Consider the following 27,992-nt stretch of genomic DNA (forward strand, 5'->3'; position numbering starts at 1 on the left):
GAGGTAGTCAGAGGGAAAAAGAGTGAATTCACTCTATATTATAAAAGAATGCTAACAGTAGCTTTCCTTTATACGCTTCCCTTCAGGCTTCCCAATAAGCCCGACCTGTTGCTTTTGGTTGATTTATCAGGTAATAATTGGGCAAATGTACTCCCATTTAGGACAACTTCCATTAAAAAAAAAAAAAAAAAAATCGGAAAACAAGATGTGCATTTTCTTGGAAGTTTAGAATTTACTTTTATTAGTTGAGAAAAAATACTGCTCGTTTCCACAGTATCACTAGGTATTGAACCGAGCGTATATCAACATTTATCATTTGTGTGTTTGTATGTGGCCCAAAGATAGATCTCGTATTCGATTTTAGTGAGACAGCGTTTGCTTTCGTCCATCCTTGGGAAATAAGCCTGTTGTTTGAGAATTAAAATACAAGCGTAAGGGGTTAAAAGAAAATAAAATCCACCCCATGTTGCGAGTCTGCATACATGTGATAAAACAATTTTCCAGTGTAATCTTGACAAAAAAAAAACAAAAAAAAAAAAAAAAAAACGTTAGAGTTTCCAGATCAATCTGACTGCTTGGGGTTGAAATCGGTCGGAGATAAGGGAGTAGATTCTTACTCTACTTTAAACGTTCTTAATTTTCAATGGTAACTTTGTTCGACTTTGGTGCAATACAGTGTATATTTTCTTCGTAATTCTCTTACTAATCAATATGGAACACCAGTCTAGTGGCTAGAGCGTTGGACTCACGTCAGCGTAGACCTGGGTTCAATTCCAAGGCGGTGCTTCCAAGTTTCTGCGTCCATCTAGTGTGCTGAGGCAAATTGGGCACTCATGTGAATAAAAGACGTGACTGTCACTAGGTCTGGAAAGCTCCTGAACCCTTGTTAAAGACAAAGCGACGCAGTGCGCTGACCACGTGTTAGCTGGGCTGGACGTAGTTTAGCTATTCGCTATCAAATGGTGTTGGAGCGGCTCTGGCCCACAAAGGCCTGTGACCAAGTAGTTTGATTTTTCTTATTAATTAATCCCAGTGTTTGAGGTTAAAATTGGTCAAGAACGAGGGCATTCCTTTCTCTTACAATTTAAAAAGTACCTCTGGTGCTTGGGGTCCCGTGTTCGATCCCAGCCCCCGCCAAGTGAACTTTGTGGTGGACAAACACCGTATGCGTGGGTTTTCTCGGGGTTCTCCCGTTTCCTCCCACTTTCTTCATTCCACCATTTCATTCATTACTCATCATCACCATCTCCTTTAGCCTAACCGGCATAACCGTGGGACGTAAAACTCACAGATTTCATTTCATTTTTCAATTTAAAAAGTATCTCCCATGATACATTACATTAAAAATTTATCTCTTAATAAAGTTTAGCATGTGTTTTGTTTCAGATTTAAGACAACGTATTATTTGGAATTGAAATTAGTATGAGGCAAAGGGTAAAATCATTCTACAGGGTTTTCATAAAGTCTGGACGGATTTAATTTGCTTATAATTTTCATAAAAATGCTCATAATGAAATCAAATAAAGTGCAAATGATAGCGGAAGGATTAAATTTTTAGTTGGCAACACTGTTACCGTATCAAAGATGGCGTCGGTGAAAGAGAAAGCGCAATGTGTTCTGTGGTACACAGAGCTAAAATCACAAATTCTGGTGTGTCGAAAGTTCACCAAAGAGTTCAAAAAGCTGGCACCGACTGAGAGTGCAATCCGAAAGTGGCATGCTAAGTTCTTGAAGACAGGAAGCGTCCTGGACCGTCCTCGAAGTGGGAGGCCGCCAACATCGCCTACAACAGTGAGCAGGGTAAGGGAAAGCATCATCAACAGCCCACAGAAGTCGATTCCAAGTGGCGCCCAGTTGGAGGTGTGGCTGTGAATGAACTGAGCTGGTGCAGATTACAGGTAAAAATTTAATCCTTCCGCTACCGTTTGCACTTTATTTGATTTCAATATGAGCATTTTTATGTAAATTATAAGCGAATTAAATCCGTCCAGACTTTATGAAAACCCTGTATATTGAAAATTAAAAATATTTAACTATGTCTTTTATACTCTTACAAATTATCAAGTTCTCATGATCACAGCAACGTATTGTTCGGAGCTGATAACAGTCAGAGGCAAGAGAGTAATTTCACCTTGTAACATTAAAAACATGTTTCAAGATAATTTTCATTTAAAAAATAAAACTAAAATGACGTATGTTTTTTTTTCATTGGTTTGCGATTACAATTTTCAAGAGTAAGATGTTGAAAACTTCCAACTCAAAATCTTTCGTGCTATTTTACAGTGCACAGTTCCACTGGTTATTCTAATTCAGAATTGAAGTTTGTGTGTGGTGGAAGACCTTTTGTGTTAAGGTTTTCATTTTGATTTATCCAATTGTACAAATTAAATAAATAAGACAAGGTATATAAAAACCTTTTTTCTAGGTGAGCTATCTTTTATTTTATCTCTAGTCTGTATTTCTTGCTAGAGGCGCATGGTGGCTTAGTGGTAGAGCGCTTACCTCTGGTGCGTGATGTGTCTGGTTCGATCTCCGACCAAGTAAGCATGGGTTTTCTGTGGGTACTCCTGTTTCCTTCCACTTTGTTATTCAACCAATTCATCTACATTATCATTCACTTGCCTTAATCGTCGTCTTCCTTAGCCTAAGGGCATAACGTGGGACGTTAAACTGAAAGATTTCATTTGTATTTCTTTCTTTTCAACTCTATATTTCATTACATTCTCGTATTTTCATACCTCTTTTAAGGGATTGTCTTGATAATTTTCATTTTATTTACAGCGTATGTGAACTACTTTGCTTCCCAGGACACGACAGTATATACTGTGATTCCAGCACGTAAGTATTGGTTAATTAATTAATTAATACTATATTCCAGAATTACTGTTACATCTCCCTAATTATAATGTTATCTGTTTGCATTTCAAATACTGATGTGATATAGATTATCAGAGAGCTTTTAAAGCTTTATTTTTCTAGCGAAAACAATGAATTTATAAGTAATATTCCTCAGTGCTAATCCTGATGATAATAATGATTTTTTGATTTTCCTTGAAATTTTTAATACACAGGATATAGCGAAATTCAGAAAACATTTGTTTATAATATTTTTTACTTAATTCATGAAAACACTGAAAGTTCGATAGATATTAATTTTTGTAGACATTGGTGAAATTAAGTATCTTATGTAGTTTATTTATTCGCATTTTCTAGAAAATACTCACTACCCTGAAAGGAAAACGTGTGGTATTATATAGACGTTTTATATTCCTGAGTGGGTAGCAGGCACATTGTCGGTGTTATAAGTCTCAGTTCGGTAGCAAGGAGAGACAGAGAAACATTCAAATTTCACTTTAAACTACAGGTTCCTGTTATATATCTACAGGTTGTTGCAAAAGTATTGAGTCTTTGGAGGCCATATTTATTTTGATTTGAAAATTTCATTAGGAAACCACATATGCACCATTTCTTTGTTCGACAACCTGCCATTTTTCTGACACCACCATAGTCCCTTCGCTATAGAACTTCTGTAGTTTCTGGTCAAAAATTGTGATATGTGATTTTCACAAACCTCTTTTGAAACTAACTTAACACCATTTACGGTGTTTTGCAGAAACTGAAATAAATGATAATCTGACTGTGCAAGGTTCAGGCTATAGAGTAGATTCATTAAAACCTCCCAGCCAAATTTTCTCAATTTCTAACGGATGGTAGGGCAGTGGTGGCTCAGTGGTAGAGTGTTCACCTCTGGCGTATGAGGTCCCTAGTTCTATCACAGCTAGGGTGGTGGAAAAACACCGTCTACGTGGGTTTTCTTGGGATTCTCTCGTTTCCTCCTACTTTCTTCATTCCACCGTTTCATTCATTTTCATCATCACCGCCTCCTTTAGCCTACATAGTATAACGCAGGACGTAAAACTGAAAGATTACAAAGATTTATTGACAAGTCGTTGAAGATGTATGCGTTCTGGTGTTGTTAGTGTGATATACGACACCCTTTCTGTTGACCATTTCCGGTCGTATCTTTTGAGTTGCTAGATGCACTCGCTAATTGTCATTAGTACAAGTCCCGAATCTATCGTTTTGCCCGGCAACAACAGCAGTTTGCGGTGCACGATGCCCTTCCACTACCAACAAACAAACAGTATAATCTTCGTGGGCATCAGTCTGGGCTTTGCCACAAACTGAAGGTTCTCCTCATTTCAACCACGCTCTTTTCCTGACATTGTACACGCTTTTTTAAAACTTTTTGCCCCTCTGGACCCCCTCTGTTTTAACGCAGAGATCTGAGAAAAAATCTGATAAATACTACTCGGTGCACTGAATGTTTGTGCAAAATTTCAATCTTCTAGGTGCAAAAGTATGCCCGCCAAAAAAAAAAAAAAAAAAAAAAAAAAAGTATCCACAATACCCCATATTCTTGTATAAAAAAAAAGGATCTTGGGTAAAAATTCCCTGAGACATCCCTAATTACTCTAGGATCATGGTTCGCACATCATTCTCTTCAGAATAGAACTGCCTTTCAGATGGTACCATTCACATGTCTCCATCATGTATCTGAGGCGTAAAAATAGTGAAAAAAGGGATTTTTTTCTTTTTAACCTTCTTACCCCTCTGGACCCCTCTTGTGCTAACGCAGAGATCTGAAGAAAATCTGATAAATACTACTCGGTGGACTGAATTTATGTGCAGAATTTCAATCTTGTAGGTGCAAAAGTAAGCCCGCCAAAAAATAATGAAAATAGGCCTAACAAACGAAAATATGTTTTTTAAAGTCATGACGTCATCACCTCCTATGTCTCGACGCAGGAAGGCGTGAAACCATACGTAACGTGTACTACAATGCCTCTAGATTTGAAAAAGAAAAAACCCGGACGAAAAAGCTCAAATAGGAGAGTTATAACGCAAAGTACCATAAAACACCCGTATGGTACAAATTGTACCATAAGATCTTAAAAGGTTAAATCATTGGTGATGACTGCTTACATGCCGGTCTTGCTTGACTATTGCCAGAATATAATCTACTTTTTCTGTGATAGGTCACCCACTACACAAGAAACATCGTGGACATAGAAATTCTCAGAACGAAAGCGATTAAAGTATCTTTTGGCTGTTGCTGTTGATAATGTATCTTGCCTAACCAGCACAAATTTCTTTATTGCTGTGCGCATCATTTGCGCCTTTAACGAAATAAAATGTAGCGCAGTTTTGTGGAAAGATGACTCATCTTCATGGCGCAATACTTCACGTCTGATTATAAAAATTCCAATATTTTTTTGTGTATCTACTAGTATCAGTTGTCAGTTGTCGAATGACGTTAGGCCCGACCAACTGCGACTTGTTACATTAACGCCATCTCGTGTGGAAAAGACTCACTACTTTTTAGTCTACCTGATAATACAGGTGCTTTAAAGGGATACTGAACACCAAATAGCCTCATAACTGGCTATTGCTATATAAAAATTCGTCTTAAGTTGACACTCGTTTTAGGGAGTTAAAATTAATTATTGCACCACAGATAGTTACAAATTCTTTATCGTGTTCCAAACAGACGTGTATTAGTGATTTTTTCTTCTTGCTTAGATGTACGAGGATTATTTTAAAAGTAATATCAGTTTGTGAATACTTATCGAAATTTTGCGTGCCTTTGAGAATGACTGCGCGGGCAGACTTACTTCATCCCTTGCACACAATCGGACGCCATTCACATTCACGGCGTCAGACTGTACGCCTCGTAGTGTGAGGTTAACATGTGTAAGAAAATCGAGCGACCCGCCGAATGTGAAATACGGTTTCTAACAGCTGTGAATATTCATCTCCAGGTATGTAAAGTGTGTGGTGACGATGCAATTAGTGACAGTAACGTAAAGTGTGAAAACTGGTCAAATTGTTTCAGAAAGATATATATATATATATATATATATTTTTTCGCTGGAAGAAATTCGATCTGTTAGACAGTTTAGACCTTGGTGACTACTACCTCTTCCTTATCTGAAGGTCTTCCTGGGGTGGAAGCGGTTAAAGAAGTAGAAACGATTGTGGATAACCGTCTATCATCATGGGCGGCAGAGTTCTATGACGAGAGTATCCAACATTGTGTCCCATCTTACGCACTACTAAAAGAGGGATCCAGTCCAGCGAAACACTACTAGGCTATGGCCAAAGGAAAGTTCCATGGGATGAAATATGTCGTGCCTTGGTCTGTTTACATGGTACTTTTGGAAACTGGTACTATTGATGATGCTACATTAGTACTTTAGTGATACTAATTTTGGTGCTGTAGAAGACTTCACAGAAAACTTCAATCGTCCTGGAAGTTTCCTTCTTGGTATGACGCTGAGGTACGATCTGCCCTTAAAAACAAGAACCTGGCGTAATCATTCCGGAAACAATATCCGAACGAATTTCCAGTCGTTTTCCGCGAAGTCGTCGATATGCCATATATTTTGTTCGAAGCCAAATAGCTTCTGGTTTATCATTAACTCAAGGAATAAGCAATCTAGCATACCTAAGAACATCACTCATGAACGTAGCATTAATATTGGAGAACGCATACCAGAATTGTTTAATGATTATTTCTGTAGAAGAAGCTTCTGAACCCAACCAGTGCCAAATCTTTCTTGTATTGAAGTTGTATGCTCGCATTCCCCATTGTCGATTTCTACTACGTTCGCTAAAGTTAAGAGTCTTTTCGTCAATGTTCCCAGATCATCGTATTCTTGGACCTCAGAATATCAATATACTTTTCTTCGCAGTACAGCCGCGTCAGTTCCTTATCTTTGGGCTCTTTTGTTTAATAGATATTTCGCGAAAGGTGTTTCTCCTCAGCTGAGGCATTCAAACTGATGTGTGCACCTATAGACTCATTTCTCTTTCTCCGTTTTCAGTTCTTTGTGAGAAAATTGTGTGTGTAAAGGACAGATTTTACAAGTTTAGCTCCTTATTTGAACTACGCACAGAGTGACTTCCTTCAATAGAAATCATGTCTTTACTAACCTATCTATTTTTTTTACTCATGCTATTAATTGTGTTTTAGATAATTCTCAACTGGATGTAGTATATTTCACGAAAACTTTTGATAAAGTTGTCATCCAGTTGCTTCTTCATAAGCTATCCAATAGATTTAATATTCATGAGCAGTTCTTGTCCTGGCTAAATTATAATCTTTCTGATCGTAAACAACGTGTTGTCCTGCCAGATTCATCACCCAACTTCGTCCTAGTTCTTTCTAGTTTCCCACAAGGTAGCGTTCTGGGACCCTGTTGTTCGTTATTTACGTAGATTATCTCCCGTTCTATCTATCTTTACCTTGTACAAACATTCTTCTCTTCAATCGCAAGCTTTTCGAAGAAATTATCTTTGTGAATGAAGTTTTACGGCTTCAACAAACTCTTCCTCCGCTTTGAATTTGGTCTTTTGTCTTGCCACTGTTAAACAGATAGTTCTTTCGGTATGTATATTTAATACAGTTCAACTCCTTAGTAAACTTACCCAAACACGACGCGTAGTGAAGATTTGCTGCATCTTCACAAGTTTGTAAATGGAAAAAATTACATTGAACTCCTAGCTTCCGTTCTCAAATATCGTGTACTTTCTCGCCTTACACGTAGTCATTCGTTACTAACATATGGAGGCTGCCGCGGCTCAGTGGTAAAGCGTTCATCTCTGGTGCGTGGGGTCCTTAACCTGCGCCAAGTGAACCTTGTGATGAACAAACACAGTGTGTGTGGGTTTTCTCCTGTTTCCTCCCTCTTACTTTATTTTTTCCATCGTTATCACCTTTCTTATCATTACCATGTCCCTTAGCCTCGGTGCTAGTTGTGCGACGTTAAACTCAAGAAAAAAGTTACCAACATATGCAACGCCCAAACTTTGAATTGTACAATATTCTCTGTATTTCAGACTCGCATGATTGTACAGCAGTTAACCGTCAGATATTGATATGTCTGAGAAATATTTCAGAGTAAAAGTAATGTCTGTAATAAGGTTCATATTTCGTTTATTTTTTCTTGTAATTTTATTTTACTTATTATACTGTTCCTTATACATTGTTTTAGTATAAAATGAACTTTGATCTGTAAATAAATAAAAATTTGTTCGTTGCAATAAGTGTTCAAATCGGAAAGGAAATCACGTAGAAAAATAGAGAATTGTATGTAAATTCAGAATATTAATGTTTGCTTGTCCCATTTTGATTGCAAAACGGACCTTACTTAAAAAATAATCCTCGTACATTAGTTTACATTTCAAATATTTGTATTATATATATAATGTCTTACCATAAATACTGTCCCAAAATTTTAAGTACATTGACACAATATGGTTCAATATATTTTAATATCCTAATAACATGAGTTACATGGATGCAAATGCATTATGAACCAAAGTCACAAATAATTATTCAAAATGGCCACCATTAGCATATAAACACTCCTTAAGTCTTTGTGGCCACTCATCAATTGCATTGCGCAACATATCAACTGGAAAATCTGCAGCTGCCTTCCGAAGAGACCATTTTAAACTTTCAATATTGGGATGCCTCTTCTTGCAAGCCATCTCCTGAAGCTTGGACCACAATTTAAAGTCCAAAGGGTTTAGGTCCGGACTTGCAGAAGGCCAATCTGAAGTTGAAATGAAGTCCAGAACATTTTCCTTGTGGAAGCCCTAGTTCTGTCCATGGAAGAGAATGTTGGTGAGATTCTTGACTAGTCTTTGTAGCACTGTCTCCTGGTATACTTTGGGGCTGCAGGGAAGCAAACTGGATTCCACCTGATTTTTATATATTTTGTAAATTAGACCACGAGGAACACGAATTTGAAGGAATTTTGACCATCCTATGCCTCGGATGGGAAACACTTGCATCCGCCATACTCCCCGGACATTGCACCGTCCGATTATCACCTGTACCATTCCTTGGACACTCACCTCAGAGGGGCCGCGGTGGCTCAGTGGTAGAGCGTTCACCTCTGGTGCTTGGGGTCCCGGGTTCGATCCTAGCCCCCGCCAAGTGAACTTTGTGATGGACAAACACAGTGTGCGTGGGTTTTCTCGGTGTTCTCCCGTTTTCTCCCACTTTCTTCATTCATTACTCATCATCACCGTCTCCTTTAGCCTAACCGGCATAACCGTGGGACGTAAAACTCAAAAATTTCATTTCATTTTTCACCTCAGAGGACTCCAGTTCAAATCCGTAGTAAAGGTGCAAAATGCACTTGATACCTTCTTCGCTTCACGGCAAACCAAGTTCTACCGCGAAGGAATCCACGGCCATCCCGAACGTTGGCAGAAGGTCGTCGATGCTGATGGGGACTATTTTGGATCTTCCAGGTACGTCTTAAGTGACATATCGATGCTCTAAGGTGATAGGTCAAACAGCGACAGAACTTTCTTTGTTACCTTTATACATACTATATAAAACTACTGTATAAGTTCTACTATCTCGAGTTCGGGAAGTCGGAATGTCAAAATTCCTTCAAATTATTGCTCTTTTTGGTCTAGTTTACAAAATCTATAAAAATCAGGTGGGGTCCAGTTTGCTTCTGTGGTCACTTTATATTCGAATATCTCGAGTTCTGAAATTCAGAATGTCAAAATTCCTTCAGATTCGTGTTCCTCGTGGTCTAATTTACAAAATACATAAAAATCAGGTGAGGTCCAGTTTTCTTCCCTGCAGCTTACTTTGACTGACGTTTTGAACCCCCTTTGTGCCCTCGTAGCTCATACCTCACCACACCACTGAGGTAGAATTCTGACCCTTCTGGATCCTTGGAGTCTTTTCACCAGCTTCTCTAGAGGATGTGGCATATATCCTATCACTTTAGACGTGGTCTTCGTTGCCATGGGCGATCTTCCATAGTTCCAATCTCAACAAAGCGCTGGATAGTGCCGTAAACTTGTGTTAACTAATTTGCAGCTTCTAAAGAGTTTTGAAAATCTCCCCTGCTAATTTGCCTACCTTGTGCAACGCTATCACGGCCACACGATTTTCATACTCGCCTCATTTCAACTTGAACCCTTACAATTGACACCTTTACACTTCATCAGATCATCCAGTAATGACTCACGCTTCACGATACCGCTCTTGACGTCGCTCGCTTGTATGGGCAGAAGTACAACCACCCTCAAAAGTTGAGACAGTATGTATGGTAAGACTAGTATATACATAACTTGATTATTGATTATAATGCAACGTTAGAAGTGAAACATGACATACAGAGAGGGAGAGAGAAAGATGTTAATGTATTTTGTTCCAATATTAAGTTTTGTATCGTACATAATGCCTTTCAGTGTTCTTTAAAATAAAAAAAATACAATTTTCTTGGAAAATGTGTAGAATATTTGGATTGTTTATTGAATCCATATTCACTGTACCGTAATTGCACATCATAACAAACACATGTTAACATGCCGTCTTGTTTGTCTTTTTCACAATAGCAACATCGCAGCCACCACCTGTTTCGCCTCATGCGGTCAATACTTCGCATTTTATAACTCAGTCAACACCACCGCCTAGTTACCCAGCATACGGGGAAGCTAGCAGAAGACTCACTGGAACGCCTATTCGAAGAGAGAGTAATTTTCCGTGATGACGTGCCATCTTATAAGTTTTTTTTTAAAGAAGTTAATGAATGGTTGCGAATGCTATTTAAAATGGTCTTTAAATAGAAGAAAACGAGACCTTTGTAAATTTATAGTTGATGAAATAAACTAGTAAGCGAAAAAGTGCCAGGTACCAAAGTTGTGATACTAAAAGCCAAGACACAATGAAAAAATCCTGAGTGAAAGTGGTTTTTGAGTATATAATTGTGTAAAGTTTTGCAATAGAACAAATGACTGTTTTTATGTTGTGTTAGACATTTGGTGTGACATAAGATCGCATATGTGGTTGTGTTCATAAGTTAATTTCATGATTATTGAAGAATAAATACTGCTTGTGTTACGAAGTGTGACAGTTGAAAGTTAAAAATGTGGAGAAATGCGCAAGTGGAACTGTTTGAGACAAATATGCATATTTGTGTTTTCTTAAGACAAAATTGTTTTCTCTCTTTTAAGTGTAACTGCAAATTTGTTTTCAAATTGAAAATAATGCAAATTTTGGAAATTATCCTAACATATTAGTGAATGTGAAGAATGAGTCTTGGAAGAAAACTATAAAGTACAATTGAGGGGTAAATAGTGTTTAATGAAAGGAAAACAAATTTTATGTTACTTAGGACTTTTTTTTTTCTTAAACTGTACTTTGTACCGCCTACCATGCCTTTTTAATATTCTAATAGTAATTCTAGTCGTGCTGTGTTTACGTGATGAAAAAATGGTCGTTCGTTTGTTACTGGTAAATACAGCACTGGAAAAAATCAGACAATAGTATTTAACTGTGTTCCCTCCGCCCTGGAAAAGTCAGGGAATTCTGCTTACTCATGAAAAGCTGGAAAAACCTAGAAAAGTGAGGGAATTTTAACTTTTCAGAACCCCTCTCTCTCTTTTTGCCTTACCTGGACGGAAGTATAGACCTTGAAATTGTAAATCTTGGCCTGGAAAACCTTGAAAAGTCAGGGAGTTTGTGCTCACCCATAAGTGGGAACACTGGTATAAGTTAACCAGCCAATAATGTATCGGAGCTATCAAGGTTTGGTTATTTGTAATCTCCAACATGGTTCTAAATAAATGGAAAAAAGTCGAAAAGCTATAAATAATAAACAAGAGAGCATCAGATAATTTAAGTTCCATATTTCGATTTCATTATAATAAGTTTCTCATGTACTTATCTGTGTTGTTACCATCTTTCGATATTATTTAAGGTGATTTGATTTTATATCTGGTTTTATTGCACACTGATGGCTGTTTATATCCACCCAATTAAAAAGAAGGTACTGATTATTATATAATTGAAATCTTCAATACAACGTTCCGCCTTTTGGTATGTTAAAGGGAAATACATAGGCAAGCGTTGTATTTATATTTTCCCTGCCATATTGCTTGGAATTGAGTTTTCAATGATAAGTATGTTACATTTGACAAAAATATGTATAATTAGAATACAGCTTTTGTTCAGTTCTCTATTGTCTAGATTTAAACTCAATTTCCTTCAGAATTTTTAGACTTGCAAACTACGCTATGAAGAGCACACAACATGGCGGTCGGATAATTACCAGGATTTTACTATCCACTTACTTAACAAGACTAACAATGTTGATTTTCTTGACAATTTTTTTGCTGTTGTCAACTTTATATTAAGAAGACGAAGTGAAATGAATACATCTGGCGCCGGTGGTTCTTAGTTATAACACTTCACTTGTACGATTTCTACTTTTGTAAGAAAGTTCGTACTCATGCCATTACTGATTATTACAATTTGTGATTTTATAACAAACTTGGTGACACAGTCGACTTGGCTAATGAACTGACACTTTTAAAACTATGTCTTGCATAGGTATCGGAAGTCTTGACGGCTATACCAGTCTGTTCATACGTATCAGAACAAAAATGATAAGAGATATCGAGAATTTTTAAAAATCTATTCAGCATTCCAAAAATAGGTCCCATTTGCTCCGTTAATCGTGTATTAGAACCGAAGATAGTAGAAATTAACCACTTCTGGTTTCAACGTTGATCGTCATAAACAAAAACAGTTAACGACAAGTTTATTATTATTTATAAATCGATTCAGCGTCTCAGGAAAATATACCATCTCTACTAAAACCGATCCAATATTGATCTCAGAATAGAAACGGTAAGAGATAGTGATAAAATTTCGATATGGATTGAGTGCCCCAGGAATACCTTTCGTCTCAATCTTGCTCCTTCTATGTATATTGGAGTTGTGCAGTTTGAACACTGGTCGCAGTAATTAGCGACAAGTGTTTTGTTCTAATTGAAGAGAGTATATTTCAGACTTTATTCCTCACGTGCAACCTAAAGTGATGGAAATACACTACCACTACCGCTTTTCCAATATTGATTCCCATAAAATGTAAACGATAATAGGAGACGGCAAACTCTTTTAGTATGGATTCCTAATTTCAAGAATTTCTTCTCGGTTTGTTGTTCTACTGAAGCCGGAAGCAGCAAAAATCAGTACAACTTTTACAATATTGATCCGTACATGATAATTGTAAGAGATGACGACAAACTATTTTTGGTGTAGATTCAATGTCCAATGAACAGATTGCATCTCTCTATTTCTTACGGAAGTTATAGATCTACTACTACCGGTTCCAATATTGAATTCGCATAGTTTGAAAGTTTACCGTGGTTTCACAGCGTGAAACGAAACTCACTTTTGTTTTACTTTCTTCAATATTTCTGTTGGATTTACACGAAACTAGGTGTGCTTTTAAAGTAGTTATTACTACCCATCTATGTATTTTCCCTAATATACCGGTAGATAAATTAGGCCTGGACTTAAAATGTAGTTTGACGGTTTCGAACAAGTTGAGGATGAGCAACACTTTAAATTATAAAGTGACTTTTACATCTCAGAAGGCGGAATGTACATACCTTTAATATGTTCTGTTATTTTACTTTGAATTGATTTTGAGATCTCATTTTGTTCGTATAAGGTGTTAATAAATTTAATTTAAAGATATGCCTATAAATATTTCCCCCCCCCCCCCCCCCACACACACACATCTCAAGATGGGTATAAATAACACATACACTTTTGTTTGAATAGAGAGAATTTTTCTTTCTATCAGAATAACAATACAGGGTAAAACTGCTTGAAAACTTGCAAACAACAGTGCATACAATTTCACCTGAAATTTATATACATTGTGCAACCAACGTAGTCATCAATCTTCAAACTAAAGAACCTTATGTCTGATTCTAAATGCGATTATATTACAGGGAAATGTAAAAAATGCAGGCAAGATATATATATATATCTCATCCTATTGTACAGCTATATAGTTTTATTTATATATATGAATAGCAATAGTGATTGAAAATACTGTACAATCTGCTCACTGGTGCTAAAATGGAAGTAATTTATTAAAACAGAAATTTATCAATAGGAAAATGGATTTGATATGATTTTAACTGCCTTGTGTATCTGTACTTATATATATATAGATATACAATTTCTTTTCAATACACCGAGATCCCAATAATATGATTCTGGTTTTAAAAATGGGCATATGACTTGACAATATTATCGCAGTTCACACATACGTACACACACATGTAAAAATTCCCATTATAATCCTACAATTCACACTAAAATTTCCTTCCATAACGACAAGGAAATAAAAATGGCAAGTTTCTGCAGAATCTAATAATATATATATATTTATATAGAGCTTTCATTTCTTAACACTATTTATATAGGCTATATGTATATATTTATATATATATACTAAGAACTAGTAGCGTTATTTGTCATTGTATATAGATATATATATGTATATATATATCTACAATGTAATATAGCACGCAGGATAAGCATTTTTCCTCAAAACATTTTTTAAAAATCTTCTTTTACCGTCTCAACATTGATAACTCCTGTCTTCAACAGAACAATAACATGGTGCTTTCTTAAGGCACATTTTAACATGTAGAAAAACCGACAAGATGGAGATGATAGGTTGCCAACTATGATGTAACTATTATAATGTAACTGCCATTATTTCAGTGACTGCGGAGGAGTACAGTTCTTTTCTTCGGAAAAAAAAAACTATAACTTTTTCTTTTTTCACTGGTCATTCTAAAGCTCATTAATTTTATACCCTGAATGAAATTCCTTGATCGCATTACGTAAAATTTGTTGTATCCAACTGAAGTAGTAATTGCGTCAATTAAAAAATTTTATGACCTTAGAAGTTCAAAAAACTATTATTTCTACTAAAGAAAATACAATAATAGGGCTATCACATATTTTTTCTTTCATATTTTGAAGTAAGTTAGAAGAGCTGTCTACATATAGGAAATAATAGTTCTGGACGATCGGAACCTTCCTCAGTTACAGATAAATCTTTTTATTATTAAAAAAAAAATCCGTTTATACTCACCCTTCTAGAGTTTAGTTAATACGAATTCTCTACATGGAACTAATAATAATTATTATTAATTCAAAGTAATTTTTAAGTACTATTTCCTTAAAATACAATTTTATCTTTGAATATAGGCAACAGAAGACAAACTAATAATTTTCCTCTTCAAGCGTTAATAAAAACTGATCATCATTAGATGACCAGCAGCGGCCATAAATGGCTATCTTTTTGTCCTAAGTAATTCGACATAAAAGCTTTTCACCTACCATCCTTTGGCCATCAATCATTCCCCATGTAATGTTCGTATTAGGTTCCAATATTTTAAACTTATTGCATTAAATTGAAATCAATCCAAACACACTATATCTCCCACTTTACGGGTTATTCTGCACCTTTTATTTGCTAAGAATTCCTCGCAATGGCACTATGAAAAACTGGAGCAATAAAATTTACACACACACACACACGGTTCGGCAGGATTACTACAGAACGCAATATTGCATAGCAATATTCGTATTTGTTTTTTTTAAAGTAAATACACAGTAAACATAATGTATAACAAGCACCATAACATTTCTGATAAAGCGAACACTCCTCCGACATGCATACGCATGTTTAAATGAATTAATACCTGATCAATGGCATGGCTTTAAAAAAAATAATAAAAACCTAGGGAAAGCATATTATTGAGATTCCAGTATATTTTAAAATAATGTAGTGTACTTATGATTTATGTGTGTATGGATTGTGTGTATGCATTTTTATATTTAAATCTTTATATCTATGTATGTATTCTGTGAATGTACTGAAAACATTCAATAATCCATTTTATTTCTGCCTTTCTCCCTGGGACGAGGACGCATAAAAATCTCTAGTGGCCCCACTACTTAAAACAAAAACGTAGCAGTCTGAACGCTACTAAGTTTTTCTTAAATCTGTAATATGTAGAAATGTAACAATATTTGTAACTATCCCAGGGTACTCTATGAACAACGTGCCTTTTTTTTTTCAACATCCAACATTGAAATAAAATCACACAATGAACAATGGTCCCAATCAAACCCTGCCACGGCCAGCAAATTCGAAATAACGTTGTATTGTTTTCAATCTTGTCCAAATCTGCAATTATAGCTACGAGCCACTAGCAGAAATGTTTCCTGAGTAAACCATTCAGGTGTTAAAAAAAGAAAAAAAAAAATCACATTTTGTTTTGGATGAAGCACAGTCACTGGGTTCTCATCACAATTGAAAAGAAAGGAAAAACTCTACACTTCGTTACGAAGGCATAATAGTCACTTTCAAAATAATTTCTCCTTTCTTATTTTTTTTAAATAATAATAATAATAAAAAAAAGCTCTACTGTAGTCTTGATACTACATTATGGCATTATTAATACATTTGCCGTCTCCTCCATAGCATGGAATCGAAGCATTTTTTATTCTTTCGTTTTATTTTTCACGGTTGAATTGTCAGTGTCACTGTTCCTTCCGCGTTTTTGAGAACAGCCACAGCTTGCTGATGCGTGAGTCCTTCCAAGCTGACGCCATCTACCGCGAGAATCTGGTCCCCACGTTTCAGCTTCCCGCTCTGTGCTGCTGCTCCCTTCTCGAACACAGTCTTAACGTAGATTGGGAGATCACCATGAGGACTGTTGTAACCGCCCACAATACTGAAGCCCAGTCCGTCTGGTCCACGCTCAAGTGTCACTGTACGGCACTGAAGCTGAGAACCAGTTGGGATATTTCTGAAAGAAACATAATACTCACGTGAACATTACTCTTATCGGATACATTTTAAATTAAAACATGAAAGTATAAAAATATTAAAAACTAGTTTCCTTGCTAACGTTGCCCTTCATGTATGTGTTTAAAGCATCTCCCTTGTCTCACTCTCAATTCTAAAATGGAGGGGTACTACTTTCTAGATGACTGTCATATGAAATCTGTTCTCATGTGCAAAACTTCAGAATGATGCAGAATTGTATGTACATTTTATATATATATATATATATATATATATAATCAACTTGGTGACGATGCATACACCATAGACGTCAGATACGTGACGAGCGCTGTTTCAACACGCCAGCAGTTATGTACCAAAAGTCATGTACAGCGTACTCAATAGTCGTATTGTTGGCCTTACTGCTGATGCACATATGGAAGGGCGCAAAGTAACCATACTGATATTTTGCGTTCAAAAATCATCGGACAATTGGAGAGGACTCAAAGCGTCGCGTGAATTCGGTGTCACATAGAATGGGATCGTAGGCGTCTCTGACGATTAAAAGGTGAAAACTTCTTTCGAAAGTTTGACGGAAGCCGTCCAAGCAGTAAAAGCTGCTCAAAGAACCGTTTATTACGCCTAAAGTGGTCCATACATTTTCAGTTTTGCTGCACAGTCCTGTGCTGGTCCCCTTAACAGCCAGGCACAACAGACACCTCAGGTCACAGTAGGGATCATGCAACTCATACAGGAAACCACCGTTTTATATTATCTGAGAGAGAATTGTATACTGTATTCCTGTACGCCAAACATCCAGCAAGATGTGTTCCATTGACCCTACTGCGAAGAAGAGTCTGTTTGAATTGATACAAAGAATATCACGCATGGATCCAGGAACAATGGAGTCATTGCCTATTTACTGATGAATCCTGGTTTAGTCTCTCCAGTAATTCTCGACGTGTGTATAGTTCTTTCTAGTTAACATTAATGAACTGGGCCAATACAGGGAAAAAAGAATCATGGTGTGGTGTCGGTGTAACATCCTGGACCAGTATGTTCGTCTGTTTGGAGATGTACTGGACCTAATTTTATTACAATGGTGATAGTGCACATCCTCATCGAGCTGGCATAGTGGATAGTACCTTGAGAGACAGAATATTAGTAGATTCGATTGGCCTAGTCGATCACCAGACTCGAACCCATTAAAACAAGCGTGGGATATGCTTCGTACACGAAAGTAACATAGCTCCCAGATACATTTCCAAGCTCAGGGATGCAATGACCCACGAATGGCAAGCCATACTTACCCTCTTATTGATAACATCATTCTCAGTGTGCAATCATGTTGTGCTACATGTTTTGTAATGCGGGAAGATTACACACATTACTGACGTCCTTGTACGTAACCCTTTTTTCTTGGGATATTATATGGGTACATTTCCTGCTTTTCACGCCCCTGTGTATTTTCGTTCCTTATCCATTATTTGCTTCTTCTTACATTGTTTTTAGACTGTTAACGTCAGACATTCCACCTCCCACCAACATATGTCTGGTATTCAGTTTTCTCCGTGCATTATTCTGAACTTTTACACATGAGTGTATATACAAATGGCATTACGTCAGAATATTACGTATTTCAAATGTACATGAAAACTTACAATAAAACATTTATTATTGTGGTACAAACTAAGAATGCTATATTATCAGTAAATATAAATTTTTGAAGCCTCAAACACAAGACCAACACAACTAACAAGAAGGCACACTTTGGTAAGTGAACTTCGGGGCCATTTTTTGCGAGGTGATAGTGCACATTTAAAGAGTTAATATTACAAACTGGGAGAGCGCAATGGGCAAAAATGACGGAGAAAATCCGTCTTAAAGTTTTGTACTCGACGCATATATCGTACGACGCGCAAACTTATCAAGTGACGATGTGGCAGAGTGAGAAGAATCAGCGACTCAAGTGCAAAGGGTCCCAGGTTCGATTCTCGTTCGAGTCAAACTTTTTTCTTGTTTTTTGCTTCAACCAATAAAGTAGGCATTTGTAACTATAAGTAAAATATTAATTCACCATATGTTTATAATGAATAAAACAATAGAAATTTTCAATCTCTTGTAAATTCTTTTGATGTTCCATGTTAATTAGGAACAAAATTTAATCTCTTCCGTAAATATTATTGTTACTGCAGTCGTTGTGTAAAAAATGTTCTTGAAGCTTCGTGTGTACATCTGTTGACAATGTGAGAATTACAAGGGGAATAAGGGGGAAATCTGCTTTGGTTATAGCAACATCCAGTATTAGCAAAGGGGATTTCCCCCCTCAACTCCTTTGTAAATCGCACACTGTCAACAGATGTAGACACGAAGCGTCAAGAACATTTATTACACAACGAATATCGTTAAGGGCGCCGATCATGGGGGACCAAGGGGCCCGTCTCCCCAAGCTCATGTGGGCCTCATGTATTTTTATAAATATGTATTTTCATATGTATTTTTTATTGTTACATGTATTGTTGTATGTATTTTTTATGAATGGGCACCCCCAAATTTACAGAGAAATCGTCACCGTTGATTGTCGTAACCATAATACAACTCGTGATATCAGTAGATTTACGGAATAGATTAAATTTTCTTGTTAGTTAACATGGAACATTTAAATATTTTACAAGTGATTCTAAAATTTCTATTGTTTTATTCATTATAAACATATGTTGAATTAATATTTTATTTATAGTTACAAATGGTTACTTTATTAGTTGAAGCAAAAAACAAAACAAGAATTGTCTCGAACGGGAATTGAACCCGGGGCACTTTGCATACGAGTTGCACACTTTACTCACTCTGCCACGCCGTCACTTCATAATTTTGCGCGTCGAACAGTATATGTGGCGAGTAGAAAACTTTTGAAGACGGTTTTTCTCCCTTATTTTTGCCCATTGCGCTCTCCCAGTTAGTAATATTAACTCTTTAAATGTGTACTACCTCCTCGCAAAAAATGGCCCCGAAGTTCACTTACAAAAGTCTGCCTTCTCCTTGTAAGACGGACAGGGAATGCACATCCGAAGTTCCTTAGTATTCAATAGCATTAATTATGTAAAATTATGTGATCGCAAGAACTTAAATTTCAACTATCAGAGGCTATTTTTGTAATGTTACAGAAACAAAGGAAAACAACAATCACAAAAAATATCATTTTAAGCAGTGTTGCAAACTTTACCAATATTTATTATATCTCTGGAACTATTTGAGATATTAAATTGTAAACGGCAAAATGATTTTTTTTAATGTATTGGAAACCATATAGTACTTAGATGATAGTTGTCTTAAGCACTCTTTTGAAACAAAGGCATTCAAAAAAAAGTCAAGTTTTTCAATCCCTTGTGACCTTGTTCCTATTTATTCGAAATAAGTCACACTGAACACTAAGATACTTTGCACGTGCATTGCCCCACCCGTCTCAGTTATGCTGTCACTGTCGTGGAGGCTTCCAAAATTTGGATTTTTGTGATAATGTAGCATCCTTAGTTTGCAACACTGAATAAATTAAGCCTTGAAATATATATATATAATAAATTGATGCAGCGCCATTTGACTATATAACTACGTTGCAACACTGTTCATCTGTTGGTTGATATTGCAGAATATGCCAAATGATTTTTCCCCGTTGATATCTGAAAAGTAAGTTATACTGTTGTATCAAGTTATAAAAAAATAAGAAATAAATAAAAAATAAACAAAAAGGCTACAATAGTAGATGGCAGTAAATAGGCTAAAATAGAGGAATAAGTCTAAAATTAGGCAATATCTAAACATATTAAGTGCATTTCTTATCGGTTCAATGCAGTGGCAGCTCTTGAGGGAGGAAAGTTTCAGGAAGTTATATATGAGAATTAATATATTATGTAGATAAACTTTCTTCCTTTAGCTTGTAGCGGTAAAATTTAAATGTTTACTGTTGCAACTTTCCTGAGAAGCCACCAGTAGTTAAATGACTGGTTAACGCGTTTCTTTAGACAATAATTTTTAAAGCTTATATATATATATTTGAAACATACCCTGCAATTTAACATCTGTATAAATAGTCGTAAAAAGTAGAGATTACTGCGCAATTGGTGTTTCCAACACTAAGAAGGAAACAAAAAAGCAATAGTGAAGTACTGAATTTAGATAAGCGTAGAGGAATGTTAAAGGAGCAATAAAGTTACATTTGAGATTCGGCCATTATGTCAATACAACAAAACTGACGATGAGGGAAAGATCACAATCTTTTCGAGATTGATGTTGAGTGAAAGTCAGTTAGCATCCATCATTGTGTGCTTTATTGTATAATACAGCATTATAAAGGATTCGCCATTTATTATTAACTTAGATGGTTTATAAAATACTGAATGTAATACATAATAAAAACTCGGAATTGTACAAATGTTTGATGTGCCCATTCATCACAAGTGTAATTCTACTCGCGCATGTTATATGGCCCTAGCAGGGGTAATGCGATTCATCAGCTAGCTACGTCGTTAGCATTTTGGCCTTCTTTGCGGAAGATCCAAGTTTGATTCCGTCCTAAGTTATACATCCATTTCTTATAATCTGTGTGCTGAAAAGATACGTACTGTACGTCTCCAAATATCTGATTAAATAATTAATTTGAGTATGGATGGAGACGTAGAACACGACGCTGTTTATAAAGACACGGTCATTAAGGATGGTGAATACACTACCGAGATTGAAAATTTAATGTATGTATACAAGGTAGCCAGAAAATCTCTTTACACCCTAACTAAATGCGTGTAATGGGGCGTTTACACTTAGTCGATTTGCGTTCGATTCAGTTGAATTGACGTCACTTTCAATTTAATCGACCGTGTAAACGGGACTTCAACTTAATCACTTGTTGATCGAAGGCGACTAATCGACTGGCAACTGAATTGAAAGACGTTCTATTTTATGTGGTCAATTGAACAATTGAACACATCCATCGATCTGATTCGGCCTAGTTGCTTCGATTTAGTCGCAAATGCAACGAGTCGATTTAGCCGTGCGACTAAATCGACCAAGTGTAAACGCCCCATAACAATGTAAGATATCAAGATATTTTCATCCTGATGAATGATATGACAATAGTACTCCTCACGTGAACTGCCACGTGAATGCCCGCGGATGGAGGAAAATAAAATCTGTGCATTGACCAGTTCATTTCCTCGCCTCTCTGTTTGGTAACCAACAATGGCAGATACCAATAACTTCACTTTGGAGGGGCGCTTAGTGCCAAGTGTGTGGGTTCATGAACGAGAGCACAATAACAAAAGTATGCCGCAGGTGATGGATAGGTTTCGTGAAAGATTCGATAAGGAGCAACCAAATCGTCAGACTGATCACGTGGGACAAGAAAACTTTTCGTCTGGGAAATATTTTGTATATCGTTCCGGTCGTCCATCAACCCGAAAGGACCATATGCAGAAATTAGTGCGTCAGTAATGCGTTCACTCTGCAAGTCGACCAGAAAGTGTTCTGTAGAATTAAGAATTATAAGAAAGGCATACGTTCTGGCTAATGGCCATTAATGAACTAACCGATGTTGACTTTCCCCACCATTCTTGCTCGGAAAAGCGTGTTTTTTTTTTTTTTTTTTTTTTTTTTTTTTTCCTGATTAATGAGCTATTTATCAGAGTTCGCGGGATAGGAACGTATTCATATGGGCAAAGGAAATCCTACATTTTATCAAGGGTCTCCAAATTTACCAGTCCCTTATCCTTGGCCGCCTCGAAGTCCGGACCTTTCGACATCAGACAGTGCCCTGTGGGGTATCATCAAATCACACATCAGGAAGAAACGGTATGTGGACAATAATGCTCTGTGGGCAAGTGTGCTTGAAGCCTTGCAGTTTGCGACATCGCAGCTATTAAAGCGGATGAGTAGGATGATATGGAGGTGTATCAAGCTGTGCAGGGATAATAGAGGTGCACATATGGACGTTTTGGACACATAACTGTAAGTATTATTAATATAGGGATGAAATAAGTACAGGAATGTAAAGGGAATTTCTGGCCACCCTGCAGAATGATGTATTCGTCAATAAAAATCTGTAGGTGTGGTAACGCTGAACTAACTGAACCAACTGCAGAACGGCGAGCTGGCAAGAAGATTCACTTGCTTCTTTTAAACACGCTTTTTTTTTTTTTTTTTAATACATCGGACTCCAGATGGCAGAAAGTCCCTTTACACACCTGTTCTACTACATTCCTTTTATCCCATCCTCTTACTATCCATTTATACAATAAGGGTTTCGTGCGTAACGAGGGGGAAAAAAGAAAGAAAGAAAGAAAAAAAAACAGAATCGTGCTCCATTATAAAATTTTCGAGAGCTGAGTCATGGCTTTACTTGCTTGAGTTAAACATACACTACTGTTTAAGTAGATTTAATCAGGAAAATCACAACCATTCAAATTCATTTCGAAGAAAATGGGAAAAATAATTTCCCTTAGAAATCAATGGACTAAGAAACGAAGTTGGCGCAGTTACTCAACATTTTAAATGCTTGGTAATTGAGCGTATGGAACACACATATCATTATACATGTTAATTTCTGATATATACTTTGAATACTGCTTATATGCCGAACACAATTTTATTTTGTACTATAAAGCTTAAAACAGACACTTCCAACTCAGTGCATTGTGACGCTGTCAAAGCATTGGTAGCAGCCAGAACAACTCCAACAATTGAGTCTGCGGTCTTGCAGGCACACTACTTATGACTATTCATATACTGCTCTACACTTACTCATCCCTCTGCCCTCTATTCATGGTTCCCTGGTGCCTGCTTTAAGCGAAAAATAATCTCTGACGTTATACATCCGTCAGTTGCAAATGAGTTTTTTAATTCAGTTGTTATTATTACTATTAAAGAAACAATGATATGAAATGTGTTCTGGCTTTTACGCTCTCCTGTTTTCAACAAAAATTCTTTCTACTTCTTATCCCACAATTTGTTCATGTGACACTAAATTTCACTATGACCTTACTACAAAATCTACGAAATACTGGCGTATTGATTCACTGTTAAAATTTGTTATTTTGCACAAAACATCTACAAAGTTTTTTCCTTTAAAAAATCAAAATAAAATTTTAAACTACGACTAAATTATCATGCAAATGATTACATATACATTTTCCTACCCATTCACTGAAAAAAAAATCCAAAAATAAGCTCGGTCTACGAGGGAAACAAAGTACATTGAGGGGAGATGCACAAACATATTAACTCACCTAGATGTGCTTCCTACTTATGACAGTATAGAAAAGAAGGAAAAAGATTATAATAAATGCTAATTTGAAACGTGTACTGCTGACAAGTCAACAACAGACACTTTTAAAACAAACACTGAACTTGAAATAACGTCTCAATGGCCAAAGAAGCATTACTTTTTGGCATAAAACAACTGATAGGCGAAAGCTTAAATCTTCACAAAGTCATTTAACCCTTTGGACACGACGGCTCCCGATTATTTTCTTGACTTATATAATACAAAAGCCGCCGCCTTCTAATAATCTAAGAGAAACGACATATATTACAGTAAACGGACTACGCTTTTTAACTGTATAGGATGTATTATCATACACACGCTGAGAGATGAGATGCAGAATATCCTCCGAAATCATGACTTTGGACACCTCTGGTTGGCTCTTAACACGTGTGCGAGAATGTAGTCACACTTTATATGAGAAAGGAGCGTTTCTTACCAACAAATTATGACCAGCCACCAACTTTTATTATTATTATTATTATATTATCCTTTGGTACTTGCTTAGCCTGCCTCTTTCGCAAACTATAGAATATATGAATTATATTCTGTAATCAACTTGGTATCGTATGTAAAGTATAAGTCTTTTGGTTTCCCATTTGTGACCTATTCTTTTCATCATCAAACTCAATAATACAACAACACTTCGGTTTAATCTGAGTGAAATTGTAATTTTAAAATACAAACGTTTCAACGTTAATTCAAAAATTAAAACTTACAGAAACGATTAGTATTTTATATAAACTCATCAAATACTAGTTTATAACATGTATTGTACGTATTATTCAAATTCAAAGCTTTTCCCTATTTACTTATTACTACTCAACTTTATTTCAATTAACTTTATTACTGGCCTCTTTATACGCGTGAGTGTTATTGCCAATAATGGATGTCTTCAATAAAATATTTTGAGTTTCATTTAATATATTCTAATAATCAACACTTTTATTATTGTTTACTGATTGAAGACATACTTACGGCACTTAACGATATTAGTACATAAATATCAATGGATTTACCTTTATACTGAAAAGAATATGCTCTTAACTCTGTATGATTTCGATTAACTCTGATCTTGGTCACCATCGCAACCGTTGGTATAACATAATATTTATTCATGCATTTTTGATTAAGTTTCTCAGTGGCCAACAACATAAAAATGACTTACTAAATATCGAGCCACACCAACGGTTGTAACACGGACCAGGATCACAGAGTCCATCGAAGTAATACAGAATAAAAGGACATTCGTCGCAGTGCAAAGATGGGTCCAATTATATTTATTTTTCTTACGATTTAAATAAATATATCTTGCATGTTGTCCACATCCGGTCTGAATCGTATGTTCTGTTTGCCCAACATATTTGGGACTTTATGGATTCGAATAACAACTGAGATGTCCAACCATTCTTGAGCTTTCATCGAGCATAAGATATCTGATTTTTGTAAAGTGAGAATCGACTTTACTTCATATTTATTCAATTAGCCACCTATCGTATTAGAAGTATACTGGTTGAAGGAAATTAATACTGATTTTACTTTTCTCTGTTTCTGAAATTCCTTTTGTATTTAATAAATTCCTTAGTTTTTACATGATTTAATTTACATACACACTTCGCTTTTTAATCTCCAATCTCAACAGAATTTGCACATTCAATTACTTTTCGGCTGCAGATTTTTTATTATATATATTGGTTTATTTATTTACTTTTCTAATGTGATGTTGGCAGTAATACAACTTTAAAACCCTAAGATCTTTGGCCTTATAACCCATGGGGTGCTATATCTAATTAAACGGCTTTTAGTTCGCAGATGAATAGTCAGCTCACATCACTATTCTCTTCGGATATTAACAACTAGCCTCAAACAGACTTCTCCCTAGCTCTACAACAAATTAAGCATGGATACTCGCGTAATGATGTCATATAATCAACCCCAGTAGCGGAAAGAAAAATCAGTTTGCTTCATTCTTCTTAAATTAGCACAGTATTCTCCTCTGTAACCAAATCTTCTACAATTCTTAACATGAAAAAATATACTCTATTCAATAAAATTTCACCATTTGCATCCAAGGGGTTAATGAAACATGATGTTTTCTGCATGCAAATTACGTAATTGGCATGTATTTATATATACTGTATATTTTCTGAGTTCGTAAGCATAAGCAGCTAGTGAACTGTTTATAGTTCACTATTCAGTTGAAATCATAAGCAAATGGGACAATAAATAGCACTTATTACAGAGGAACTCAACTCACCTTTATAAAGCCTTGTTACTCAGTTCGTCAGTGTAAACCGTAGTACACTAACATTACATTTTGTTTGGTGTTTCCCGAAAAAGCATTATATACAAAATTGTGGAACATTTTAATAATTTGGATTATAACAAAAATTTTTAGTTCTATGAAAGTGTAAAACCATAAAAGCTTTCCAAAGAAATATGTGACATAAGGTTATTATTAGTAGTATTAGTATTTTAATTCCACTGTTCAATATAAAGGCACTGCAGTCACGCACTTTGTCTAACGTAAGACTACTTACTTACGTAATCTTGTACTTATTTGGTAAACATTCACCCAACGAGACGAAAATAATATTAAGTTTACAATTCATAAGACACACATTTTACCCATATATTCGATAGATACAGGTATTATTGCGAAGAGGGGGAGCGGGAATATAGAATCTTTCAACAACGAATTAAGAATACACTAAAGCTCAACGCTTATCGCATATTTATATATCTGCTGTGAACAGATGCAAACAAAATGCAAAAGTTCTGGACTATCATCGACCATGGGAAAGATTATATTAAATTTGCTTATCATAATTCAGAAAAAAAATCGCAAAAATGCTGAAGATTGCAAACCTTTGCAGATCTTGGATTGCCAATCCACTTAACATTAACTTCTTCCTGTTTAATGATATAAACATTGTATTATTTTGAAGGTTATCTTGAAAGCGGTTTCTCTGAAAATAGCAATTTTTGAACTATAATACCTTTTGTTAGGATTGCGCAGTAAGACTTGTAAGATTGTCTTATTAGTGTGTACGTATGTCCGTTACTCCCAACGATAACTCTCGTACGAAAGCTAAATTTTAAATTTATTTTTTGTGATATATACCTAGACCGATATAATCGTCGAAGTTCGTTAATAGTCTCATGGGTAATGGTGACTTTAACGAGGTAGCTATCCATATTCCATACATGGACATTTTTCGCCTTTCGTGTAATCTTCTGATGTCTTTACCAGAGTTACTTGAACCCACTTGCGATAAAGAGAGTAGAAAATAAGAGCCTTGCGTGTTTTTATAACAGATTTCATTTTAGCACTTCACTTCAAGTTGAGTAGTTCTTAACTACTTTTCACAAAATATACATCGGGATTTTTCAGCGTGCCGCTCACTGCATGTCTGAGTCCATCAGTGTTGAGAGTTAAATATCTATTCTTAAAAATACCTAGAATAGCCGAATTATTTGCACATCAACACTCAATGACTATCTGTGCACAGTTTCGGTCTAATTTTCAATAAATAACAATCTCTATAAGAACTTTTATGTGCTAAATTTGTGTACTTCAGTTCAATACACAGTTTACGATTTTACGTTGATTTCAGTAAAGCTGGAATGATACCTAACTACCTCCTCGGTATGAATATTCTACAAGTTCCTGGCAAAGTAGAGTGTTCCAGAGAAGTCGCTAGCGTGCAGATGATTTTCACGCTTCGGGAGAAACAACTCATTTTATTAAATCAGATGGTACCTACACTCCATGTGAAATTACGCTTCATCTGTCATTAATCGAATACTACAAAATTCAATTCTAGAACACTTCCTTAAAACTTACATCCCGCCCGCCAGTAGTCTATCGAATATACAGGGAAGAAGTATTACTAAAATGGTAACTTGATATTATGTTAACCTGATTTTTGTCTATCACTATGGATTTTATTAAACACACCTATCTTTCAATT

At 35.9% G+C, this 27,992-nt stretch overlaps 2 protein-coding genes across 9 annotated transcripts in view; one reads left to right on the forward strand and one right to left on the reverse strand.

The window, feature by feature from the left end:
- Gp210 (nucleoporin 210) overlaps nt 1-12,054 on the forward strand; it is a 134,008-nt gene extending 121,954 nt beyond the window's left edge. The window contains exons 31-32 of the mRNA XM_081742649.1: nt 2,782-2,838; nt 10,435-12,054. Coding sequence (XP_081598775.1) covers nt 2,782-2,838; nt 10,435-10,586 — 209 coding nt within the window. The 3' untranslated portion in view covers nt 10,587-12,054. The remainder of the gene's footprint in view (nt 1-2,781; nt 2,839-10,434) is intronic.
- A 1,604-nt stretch (nt 12,055-13,658) lies between these two features.
- Nucleotides 13,659-27,992, reverse strand: part of LOC145673181 (multiple PDZ domain protein-like) — an 817,414-nt gene continuing 803,080 nt past the window's right edge. For 7 of the 8 annotated variants that reach the window (XM_081742643.1, XM_081742640.1, XM_081742641.1 and 4 more), the window contains one exon: nt 13,659-16,731. In XM_081742643.1, the coding sequence (XP_081598769.1) occupies nt 16,443-16,731 (289 nt within the window). In that variant the 3' untranslated portion in view covers nt 13,659-16,442. Of the gene's footprint in view, nt 16,732-23,983; nt 24,000-27,992 lie in introns of all 8 variants that reach the window. The other variant, XM_081742645.1, reaches the window with a different exon arrangement.

Source organism: Thermobia domestica, chromosome 16 (assembly GCF_964235325.1).
Source record: "Thermobia domestica chromosome 16, izTheDome1.hap1.1, whole genome shotgun sequence".
In the NCBI taxonomy this organism is placed as follows: Eukaryota; Metazoa; Arthropoda; class Insecta; order Zygentoma; family Lepismatidae; genus Thermobia; species Thermobia domestica.